Source organism: Piliocolobus tephrosceles, chromosome 5 (genome assembly GCF_002776525.5).
Source record: "Piliocolobus tephrosceles isolate RC106 chromosome 5, ASM277652v3, whole genome shotgun sequence".
Taxonomy (NCBI): Eukaryota; Metazoa; Chordata; class Mammalia; order Primates; family Cercopithecidae; genus Piliocolobus; species Piliocolobus tephrosceles.
This window is the reverse complement of record NC_045438.1, coordinates 131677660-131689589: the sequence shown is the minus strand read 5'-3', so window position 1 is coordinate 131689589 and position 11930 is coordinate 131677660. Positions and strand designations below refer to the sequence as shown.

At 46.6% G+C, this 11930-nt stretch overlaps 1 protein-coding gene across 1 annotated transcript in view; it reads left to right on the top strand.

Annotated features, from left to right (window-relative positions):
- Positions 1 to 11679, top strand: part of LOC111543150 (60S ribosomal protein L12-like) — a 14839-nt gene extending 3160 nt beyond the window's left edge. Inside the window, exons 2-4 of the mRNA XM_023213020.1 lie at positions 3546 to 3618; positions 6538 to 6624; positions 11108 to 11679. Coding sequence (XP_023068788.1) covers positions 3546 to 3618; positions 6538 to 6624; positions 11108 to 11679 — 732 coding nt within the window. The remainder of the gene's footprint in view (positions 1 to 3545; positions 3619 to 6537; positions 6625 to 11107) is intronic.
- Positions 11680 to 11930: the final 251 nt, after the last annotated feature.

Sequence of the window (11930 nt, the reverse complement as noted above, 5' to 3'; positions counted from 1 at the left end):
TTTTTTTTTTTTTTTTAAGAGACAGGGTCGGCTGGGCACAGTGGCTCACGCCTGTAATCCCAGCACTTTGGGAGGCCGAGGTGAGCGAATCACCTGAGATCGGGAGTTCGAGGCCTGCCTGGTCAACATGGTGAAACCTCTACTAAAAATACAAAACTTAGCCGGGTGTGGTGTCCCGTGCCTGTAATCCTAGCTACTCAGGAGGCTGAGGCAGGAGAATTGCTTGAACCCTGGAAGCGGAGGTTGTGGTGGGCCAAGGTTGCACCTCTGCACTCCAGCCTGGGCGACAGAGCACAAATCTGTCTGAAAAAAACAAACAAACAAACAAATAAACAGGGTCTTGCTCTACCCATGCTGGAATGCAGTGGCATAATCACAGCTCACTGCAGCCTCAACCTCTTGGGCTCAAGCCATCCTCCTGCCTCAGCCTCCTGAGTAGGAGTAAGCGTGTTACCTCCACACCCAGCTAACTTTTAAATTTTTGTGCTGCGTGAGGTGGCTCACGCCTGTAATCCCAGCACTTTGGGAGGCCAAGGCAGGCAGATCACCGGAGGTCGGGAGTTCAAGACCAGCCTGACCAACATGGAGAAACCCCATCTCTACTAAAAATACAAAATTAGCCAGGTGTGGTGGTGCATGCCTGTAATCCCAGCTCAGCTGCTTGGGAGGCTGAGGCAGGAGAATCACTTGAACCTGGGAGGCGGAGGTTGCGGTGAGCCGAAATCACGCCATTGTACTCCAGCCTGGGCAACAAGCGGGAAACTCTGTCTCAAAAAAAAAGAAAAAAGAAAAAGAAAAAAAGAAAAAATTTTTTGTAGAGACAGGGTCTCGCAATGTTGCCCAGGCTGGTCTCAAACTCCTGGCCTCCGTGATCCCCTTGGACCCAAGCACTTTGAATGGGAGTGGAAGAAAGAGTCCAAAAGGTCTGGAGCCTGTGGCCTGAACCTCAAGGCCACTCCTGGCTGTGTGTGTGTTTTCTTTGGTGGGGAGGTGGGGTGGAGAGGGGAGGGAGAAAATGAAAAGAGAGCTCTTCGGAGAGGAGCAATACAGCCATAAATAGGTACCACTGTCAGGGAGCAGCTCTTATTCATCTTTGCATCCCGAGCGCCTTGCACCTAGTAGATGCTCCATGCAGGCTCCTAAACTGAAGACATAACCCCCAACCCCTGGGATGATCTCTTCCGTGCTCAGTCCCGCATGGAGACCTGTGTGTATTCTCTTCTTGGCTCCCTTCACACTCATCCTAACTTCTCTTGCCCCATCTTTCTCCACACTCTCAATCTGCAGTGTCTGCCCCTTCTCACTCCCCTCCACTGCCAATCACTGAAACGTCATTCATTTGAGACTCACGTCCCTCAGAAACAAACTCAGGTTTATAACTGAGGGCTCTAGCTAAGCAATTCTTTGATCTCAAGGATGCTTTCTAGCTGGGGCTCTTGACCGTATTTAAGTATTAGGTTTCTTTTGAAAATCTAAGCAAAGGTAGAGATCCCAGGAAAATACCCACACAGCAAAGATGTGCCTTCGGTGCCAGGAGTTCACGTCTGGACTTCTGAGAGCTGTGGTTGGGAGAGGCTGTCCTGGTGGACAGTGCAGTCCATATTCCTATGAGGCAGCCAGTTTCTGCAACCTTCCCTCTGCCTGGGAGACTACTCGGGATTTGTCTACCACACAGCCAAAGGCTAGTCCAGAACTAACAGGTCCACCATCCCTTATTCTCAATTTCAAAATCCCTGAACTTCTGAAAACCATATGATAAAACAAGTCTTATCATAACACATTTGACTGCAGAACTTAACCTGACGTGAACTTATTTGGCAACAAAATGGCCCCCAACTGACGCAAGGCTATTTACAGCCTTTATTTACACCATTTAGTGTGTGAATATTCATGGACTTTGCTTAAAAATATTTATGTGTTTACCAGGTGCTGCCCCAGATCCTGCGGTGGGTATTTCATAATATACAGTGTGCGCACCGTGGCTTTTTTCTAAACTGTGAAAAAATCTGGGGCCGGGCGCGGTGGCTCAAGCCTGTAATCCCAGCACTTTGGGAGGCCAAGACGGGCGGATCACGAGGTCAGGAGATCGAGACCATCCTGGCTAACACGGTGAAACCCTGTCTCTACTAAAATACAAAAAATTAGCCGGGCGTGTTGGCGGGCACCTGTAGTCCCAGCTACTCGGGAGGCTGAGGCAGGAGAATGGCGTGAACCCGGGAGGCAGAGCTTGCAGTGAGCTGAGATCAGGCCACTGCACTCCAGCCTGGGTGACAGAGCGAGACTCCGTCTCAAAAAAAAAAAAAAAAAGAAAAAGAAAAAATCTGAATTCAGAAACCTATCTGGCCCCAGGGGTTTCAGGTAAAGGACTATGAATCTGTAGCTATAAACATTTATCCTAAAAAAGTTCACAGGCTGGCTGGGTGTAGTGGGAGGCCGAGGCAGAAGGATCACTTGAGCTCAGGATTTCAAGATTGGCCTGGGTAATATAGTGAGACCCTGCCTCTACAAAAAAAAAAAAAAAATTAGCTGGGAGTGTGGTGCGCACCTATAGTCCCAGTTGCTCGGGAGGCTGAGGTGAGATCGCTTGAACCTGGGAGGTTGAGGCTGCAGTGAGCTGTGATCATGCCACTGCACTCCAACCTGGGTGAAAAAGCGAGACCCTGTCAAAAAAAAAAAAGAAAGAGAAAGACAGAAAGAAAGATGGAAGGAAGGAAGGAAGGAGAGAGAGAGAAAGAGAGAGAGAGAAAGAAAGAAAGAAAGAAAGAAAGAAAGAAAGAAAGAAAGAAAGAAAGAAAGAAAGAAAGAAAGAAAGAAAGAAAGAAAGAGAAAGAAAGAAGGAAGGAAGGAAGGAAGGAAGGAAAGAAAGAAAGAAAGAAAGAAAGAAAGAAAGAAAGAAAGAAAGAAAGGAAGGAAGGAAGGAAGGAAGGAAGGAAATCATTCACAGGCTTATGAGCAAAAGAAGTCAGGAAACAAATGGGCACCCATCGTACGATTCCATTTATATGAAGTTCAAGAACAGGCAAAGCTGATTGTTGGTGGTAGATCAGAACAGCAATTACCTCTGGGGGGCGAGACTGATGGACGGGAGGGAGGTGAGGGAACCTTTTAGGATAATGGAAATGTTCCCTATTCTGATCTGGGTGGAGATTGCATGGGTACATACATATGTAAAAATTTATCAAGCTGTACAGTAAAGATGAGTGTGCTTTGCTGTGAGTCTGTTATACCTCAAAATAAAAGTAAAAATAAAACTTACGGGAATACATTATCTCAAATTAAGCAATAAGAAGCTGCTCCCTTGGCACTCCAACCCACCCTGCGATATCTTCGAACTTCCCAACAAAGCTTAAATTAAAATGATCTTAATATAAGTTTGGCTTTTCTTTAATCCCCAGAAATGAGTTTAACACAAAGTCACTTTTAATGAATATTTTTTAAACTCTGATTTGCCCTCAAGAAGAATCCATCCCTGGAGCAGATCTTTGCTCTGAAAGTGCTGCAGGATACCACACAGGCCTGGCTCCCTCCACCCTCTCCACTCTCAGCACCGCCACCAGGAAGGATGTCTCCTGGCCCCACCGCCTCCAGGACGGCTGCTGAAAACATACCAGCCAGGCGGTGTGCAGGGACCCAGGCCTGGCATCCTACCCGAGGTGCTGCAAGTCAGAACTTGCACCCAACAATATCCTGTAATTGCATCTGATTAGCTGGAATTTGGAATCTGTACTTGAGAACAGCAGGGCACAGGAGACTCCTTGATTAAACAGGTCAGAGAACCATAGGCTGCTAAGAGGAATGGGGGAGCCTCTTCCCGCAGCAGACTCATTGCTCAACATTTGATTGCACACGGCCTTGTCCTTTGACACTCACTCCCACAACAACCTCACCCCCACCTTCCTCCCATTTCCTATCTGGGTCCTGGAGCTCAGCCAACTGGGACCTTGCTTCTCTCTGTGGCTCCACTCCTGACTGGGTTCAGCCCACACGCCAACCTTCCCCCGCTCCAGCCACAGGGCTCTGGTCTGATGGCCTCAGGCTGTCCACAGCTGCCTCAGATCCTTTGAGGAACAATTCAGGGTATAAACAAACCGACCTACTTGGCTTTTTCCTCATCTTTCTAGCACAGTGCTGTCCAACAGAACCTTCCATGCTGATGGAAAGATTCCATATCTGCTTTGTCCAATATGGTGGCCACTATTAACATGCTGCTATTAGGCCGGGCGCGGTGGCTCAAGCCTGTAATCCCAGCACTTTGGGAGGCCGAGACGGGCGGATCACGAGGTCAGGAGATCGAGACCATCCTGGCTAACACGGTGAAACCCCGTCTCTACTAAAAATACAAAAACTAGCTGGGCGAGGTGGCGGGCGCCTGTAGTCTCAGCTACTCGGGAGGCTGAGGCAGGAGAATGGTGTAAACCCGGGAGGCGGAGCTTGCAGTGAGCTGAGATCCGGCCACTGCACTCCAGTCCAGGCGACAGAGCAAGACTCAGCCTCAAAAAAAAATAAGAAAAAAAAAAAAAAAAAAAAAAAAAAAAACATGCTGCTATTGCCAGGCGCGGTGGCTCACACCTGTAATCCCAGCACTTTGGGAGGCCGAGGCGGGCGGATCACGAGGTCAGGAGATTTGAGACTGTCTTGGCTAACACAGTGAAACCCCGTCTCTACTAAAAATACAAAAAATTAGCCTGACGTGGTGGCGGGCGCCTGTAGTCCCAGCTACTCGGGAGGCCAAGGCAGGAGAATGGCGTGGACCCGGGAGGTGGAGGTTGCAATGAGCCGAGATCGCCTCACTGCACTCCAGCCTGGGTGAGAGAGTGAGACTCCGTCTCAAAACACACACACACACACACACACACACACACACACACACACCCAAAACAAAACAAAAAAACAAAAAACAGGTGGCTATTGGGCACTTGATGTACGACTAAGTGTGAATGAGAGCCATCGTTTTTATTTTTATTTTCCATTTTTAATTAAAAAGCAAATACTGGCTGGGCAAGGTGGCTCACACCTATAATCCTAGCACTTCAGGAGGCCGAGGAGGGGAGATCACCTAAGGTGAGGAGTTCGAGACCAGCCTGACCAACGTGGCAAAATCCCATCTCTACTAAGAAATACAGAAATTAGCCAGGCGTGGTGGTGCGTACCTGTAATCCCAGCTACTCAAGAGGCTGAGGCATAGGAATTGCTTGAATTCAGGAGGCAGAGGTCACAGTGAGCTGAGATCGTGCCACTGCATTCCAGCCTGGGCTGTCTCAAAAAAATAAAATAAAATAATAAAATGCAAATATTTGTGGCTATTGGCTACCATACTGAACAGTGCAGCTCTAGAGAGAGGAAAGGCATGGGGACCTAACATTCCTTTAAAAACACTCCTTTAACCTAACCTAGTGGCCTGATATCTCAGGAAGGTGTTCTGTCTGCTCTTTGAAGATACCCGGCCCTCATCTCTCCAGCTCCCAGATCTGTCTTCTTGTAGAATAACTGAGCATTTTGTTAAGCTCCTAAAATGTGTCAGACATTTTGCAAATGGAACCCAGATGTACTGAACCACCGTCCCAGCATTCAAAAACAGCTGAGATTCCAACACTGCTTAGAAAGCACCATAGTAGGTCTCTTCTAAGAGTCTCTTGGGGAAGCACAGAGAGGAAACTATTTCACAAAACACAAGGGGCTTCTATCCCTGCCCAAGTCCCAGTCCTCAGCACAGCAGCTCAGCTTCTCTTCTCCCACACCCTGGACCTAGTTCTGCTGCTGTCTTCTTGCTCTGTCACCCAGGTTGGAGTGCAGTGGTGCGATCTTGGCTCACCACAACCTCCGCCTCCTGGGTTCAAGCAATTCTCCTGCCTCAGCCTCCCAAATAGCTGGGACTGCCAGTGTGCACCACCATGCCTGGCTCATTTTTGTATTTTTAGTAGAGATGAGATTTCACCATGTTGGCCAGGCTGGTCGTGAACTCCTGACCTCAACTGATCCGCCCGCCTCCGCCTCCCAAACTGCTGGGATTACAGGTGTGAGCCACCACGCCCTGCCTTCATCTTTTCTTTTTCAAAGAAATTTGATCTACTCTGGATTTTGCTCTGCCTCACCTCTCTTGAAACAGCATTTGAACAGGCCAACTGCCATCCTTCCTCCTTGGCAGAAGAAAGAAGACAGAAGTGGCAAATACTTAGCATATAACTCTTTTTCCTTTTAACCCTGTTATGCAAGGTCACTATTATCCCCAGTTTACAGATGAGGAAATGGTGGCACTCACTAGTTTAGGGCACACTGCCAGGGAATGGAGAAATCACAACACAAGCCCAGAGCTATCAGACCCCTGGACAATGTCCTATGCCACCTGCCCCCACTCTCTGATGATAAACCCCCTACCGATGGCTGATGACTAAACCAATCCGCATTAATTTAACCTACTACCTTTAGAGCTCCTGGATTACTCCACCCCAAGGAAATTGTTTTTTAACCAGGAGACAAAGACTTGACCCAAGAAGTGACTCAGATCTCAAACCGTAATTTCTCACTCTGGACTTCAAGGCTCAGCAGAGCATGCTCAGCCTCCTCTCCTGTCACCTCCCAGTCCTGACAAGGTGAGCCTGTTCTCCAACTCATCCCAACTCAGCTGTCCACCCAGCCCATAGCCAGGTCCTCCCTACTGCTAAGCAGGCGCTGCTCCCCTCCCCTTTTAAAATCATGATAAGCCAGGTGTGGTGGCTCACTCCTGTAATCCTAGCACTTTGGGAGATCGAGGAGGGGGTGGATCACCTGAGGTCAGGAGTTCGAGACCAGCCTAGCCAACATGGTGAAACTCCGTCTCTAGTAAAAATACAAAAAAAATTAGCTGGGTGTGGTGGTGGGTGCCTGTAATCCCAGCTACTCAGGAGGCTGAGGCAGGAGAATCACTTGAACTCCAGAGGCGGAGGTTGCAGTGAGCCGAGATCACGCCATTGCACTCCAGCCTGGGCAACAAGAGCAAAACTGCATCTCAAAAAAAAAAAAAAAAAAAAAGAAAGAAAGAAAAAATCATGATAAAATATCCATAATATAAAATATAAAATATACTGTTGATATCACTTTTTGGTGTACAGTTTAGCAGCATCTACATTGTTGGGCAACCGGTGCCACCATTCATCTCCAGAACATTTAAGCTTCTCAAAAGGAAAATTCTATACCCATTAAACTGTAACTCCCCATTCCTTGTTTCCTCCGGCCCAGCCCCTGGCAACCACCATTCTACTTTCTGCTTCTATGGGTAGGCACCTTATATAAGTGGAATCATACAGTATGTTTTTGTCCTTTTGTGTCTGACTTATTTCACTTAACATAATGTCTTCAAAGCTCAAACGTTCTGTTTCTGTTTTGCCAGATGTGGTGGCTCACGCCTGTAATCCTAGTACTTTGGGAGGCCAAGACAGGCAGATCACTTGAGGTCACGAGTTCGAGACCAGCCTGGCCAACATAGTGAAATCCTGTCTTCACTAAAAATACAAAAATTAGCTGGGCGTGGTGGTCGGCGCCTGTAGTCCCAGCTACTCGGGAGGCTGAGGCATGAGAATCACTTGAACCCAGGAGGTGGAAGCTGCAGTGAACCAACATCACGCCACTGCACTCCAGTCTGGGCAACAGAGCAAAACTCCATCTCAAAACAAACAAACAAAAAACATACCAAGTTTCTATTTTAAGCTGAATAATATTCCATTATGCAAATTCCTACTTTAAGCTAAATAAGATTCCATTATGTATATATGCCATATTTTGTTGTTCCATTCATCTGTGGATGGACACTAGAGTTACTTCTACCGTTTGATTATTGTGAATGATGCTGCTATTAACATGAGCATATGAATATCTGTTTGTGTCCCTGCTTTCAATTCTTTGAGGTATATAACCAGAAACTGAATTGTTGGCTCATATGGTGACTCTGTTTAATTTTTTGAGGAACCACCATGCTGTTTACTACAGCTGCTGCTCCCCTTTCAAGCTCATCCCACACTACACCCCTCTGACATCTTCTACATTAGCTGGCATATTCGCTGTCGCACTTTAAAATATGACACTGAACTCATTTCTCCTAACCCAAGGATCTGGAGGAGACTCAATGGTGACGTGCCATGGGGCAGGTTTTGACCTGGTCCATTTCAGCATTTGTGCTAGAAATTCTAATGAAAGCAGGTAGGTCTGCTCATCAAATATAAAGATGTTACAAGATGAGAGGTCTGCCATATGCAGAATGAAGATTTTAAAATACTATGACAGGCCAGAGTGACGAAGCTATAAAAGTAGCTTTTTTTCATTGAGTGTCATGATGGACCAATTGCAATATTAGGTTTATTTCCTTTATATACCATTCATTGAAAGGTAATAACTCTGTAAGATCAGATTTTTTTTTTTTTTTTTTTTTTTTGACAGGGACTCATTCTGTTGTCCAGGCTGGAATACAGCAGTGTAATCACAGCTCACTGCAGCCGCAATTCACGGGCTCCAGTGATCCTCCCACTTCAGCCTCCTGAGTAGCTGGGACCACAGGTGCACACCATGACGCCTGGCGAATTTTTTTTTTTTTTTTTAAGACAAGGTTTTGGTTGGGCATGGTGGCTCATACCTGAAATCCCAGCACACCGGGAGGCCGAGGCGGGTAGATCACCTGAGGTCAGGAGTTCGAGACTAGCCTGGCCAACATGGCAAAACCCCATCTCTAGTAAAAATACAAAAAGTAGCTGGGTGTGGTGGTGCATGCCTGTAATCCCAGCTACTCAGCACGCTGAAGCACGAGAATCACTTAAACCTAGGAGGTGGAGTTGCAGTGAGCCAAGGTCACACCACTGTACTCCAGCCTGGGCAACACAGAGTGAGACTGTCTCAAAAGAAAAAAAAACAAGAGAGAGAGAGACAAGGTCTCACTATGTTGCCCAGGCTGCTGGTGTTGAACTCCTGGGCTCAAGCAGTCCTCCCACCTCGACCTCCCAAGGTGCTGGGATTACAGATGTGAGGCCTAGTTTACATTTTTTATAATTTCATATAAATGAAATCATAGAGTATAGACTCATTAATTTTCATCTGGCTTCTTTACTCAGCGTAATTATTTTGAGATTCATCAATGTTGTTCACTGTCATTGTATCAATACCTGTTCAAGCAGGTTTTGTTTTGCTCAGTCAAATTCTATGGCATGGATATATTTACTGCTGATGGACATTGGCTATTTCAAATAAAGCTGCTAGGAGCATATGCCTTAGAATGGACATATGCTTTCGTTTATCTTGAGTAAACATTTTGGAGTGGAATGGCTAGGTCACATGAAAGCTGTATCTTTAACTACTTTTTAGGAAACTGCCAACTGTTTTCCAAAGTGCCTGTTCCATTTCATACTCCCACCAGCAGTGCTGGAGAGTTTTAATGCTCTACATCCTGGTGAATACTTGGTATGGTCAGTTTTTTTTTTAAATTTCAGCTATTCTGGTAGATGTGTAATAGATCACTTTTTTTTTTTTTTGAGACACAGTCTTATTCCATCACCCAGGCTGGAGTGCAGTGGAATGATCGCGGCTCAGTGCAACCTCCGTCTCTTGGGTTAAAGTGATTCTCGTGCCTCAGCCTCCCAAGTAGCTGAAATGACGGCATGTACCACCACATCTGGCTAATTTTTGTATTTTTAGTAGACAGGGTTTCACCATGTTGGCCAGGCTGGTCTCAAACTCCTGACTTCAAGAGATCTGCCCACCTCGGCTTCCCAAAGTGCTGGGATTACACGCATGAGCCACCATGCCCGGACAGAGACCACTTTTAAATGAATGATACTACAAATCAAAAAGTGTCTGCAGGAAAATGCTAGAAGGCCCAGGATCTGCAACCAGAGTCCAAAGGAAATGGGGGAGGGGAGGGGAGGGGGAGGGGTATCTGGCTTAGAGAAATGAGGTTATCTTAAATATCTGGAAGAGGGATTACATTTGTGTTTAGAAGATGCACTAGAACCCAGAGGGAAGAGCCAATGGGAACCAGACTTTGCTCCATCAAAGGACTGTCTGATACCGCCTTTCACAGGCAGAATGTGCTTTTCAGGAAGTGAGATCCCTATTACTGGAAGTGTTCAGGCAGCAGAATTTGGAGGCGTCCCCTCTCAAGGACTATCAATTCACATTGGTTCTGTACCTACTGTGCTCTGCAATGGGGCAGGGCTGAGAAGATACAAAAGCAAGGTTATCACGCTTTTGCCTAAATAATATCATGTGATTAGGGCTCTGGCTAAGGTATGTGCAAAGGTGATGAGAGGGAGAGGAAGGTGGAGCTTCCCAGAGGAGGTGACATTGCAGCTGGGTCTCAGGCATGCAGTCAGATATCGTGAAATAATTCCTTGGCAGGGCTGGGCGCGTCCCAGCACTTTGGGAAGGAGGCTGAGGCGGGAGGATAGCTTGAAGCCAGGAGTTCAAGATCAGCCTGGGCAACAAAGCAAGACCTCATTTCTACCAAAAAAAAAAAAAAAAAAAAAAAAAAAAAAACCTAGGCAGGGTGGTAGGAGTTGGGGTTAAATGACCTTCCATTTTCTAAGATTCTAAAATTTGGCTACATTTATTAAACAACCTAAAAGTCCATCAGTAGGGTCCTGGCTATATAAATTGAGGTCTATCTTTAGAGTAGAATAATATTCATCTGAAATATATATCTAGGATGTTCTTTACATACTGATATAGAATGATCTACAAGACATACTAGGTGAGAAAAGTAAGGTTCATACACTGTGTGCCATGGGCCAACCTTTGATTTTTTTTTTTTTTTTTTTTTTGAGACAGAGTCTCACTCTGTCGCCCACGCTGGAGTGCAGTGGCGTAATCTTGGCTCACTGCAACCTCTGCCTCCCGGGTTCAAACAATTCTCCTGCCTCAGTCTCTTGAGTAGCTGGATACAGGCATGTGCCACCACGCCCCGCTAATTTTTTTAATATATTTAGTAGACTCGGGGTTTCACCATATTGGCCAGGCTGGTCTCGAACTCCGGATCTTGTGATCCACCTGCCTCTGCCTCCCAAAGTGCTGGGATAACAGGCATGAGCTACGCTACCCAGCCAACCTTTGAATTTTTTAAGAGGGGTCTAGTGAGCTTTTTGGCTCTCAGCTCAGAGGAGGCCAAGGTGCAACTTTCTTTGGCCATCCAGAATCTGGGTTCATCCAACAATAGCTGCCTACACCATGCGGCTGAAGTGTGACCCCAACGAGATCAAAGCCGTATACCTGAGGTGCACTGTGGGTGAAGTCAGTGCCACGTCTGCACTGGCCCCCAAGATCGGCCCCCTGGACCTGTCTCCAAAAAAGGCTGGTGATGACATTGCCAAGGCAATGGGTGACTGGAAGGGCCTGAGGATTATGGTGAAACTGACCATTCAGAACAGACAGGCCCAGATTGAGGTGGTGCCTTCTGCCTCCACCCTGATCATCAAAGCCCTCAAGGAACCACCAAGAGACAGACAGAAACAGGAAAATATTCAACATAGTGGGAATGTCACTTTTGATGAGATCATCAACATTCCTCGACAGATGCGGCACCGATCTTTAGCCAGAGAACTCACTGGAACCATTAAAGAAATCCTGGGGACTGCCCAGTCTGCGGGCTGTAATGTTGATGGCTGCCACCCTCATGGCATCATAGATGACATCAACAGTGGTGCTGTGCAATGCCCAGTTAGTTAAGAAGCACAAAGGAAAATATTTCAATAAAGGATCATTTGACAAACAAACAAAAAAAAAGAGGTCTAGTGAGTATGAATACACACACACACACACACACGCATGTTTTTACTGGCATGATCTAATGTCCGAGGGCCACATGGGTTGCCTTTGAGAGGGGAAGCAGCTAGGAAACAAGTCTGCAAAAGAAATTGTATCTTACATACCCTCCTGTGCCCTTAGAATTTTAACTGTGTGAGTGGATTGCCTATTTA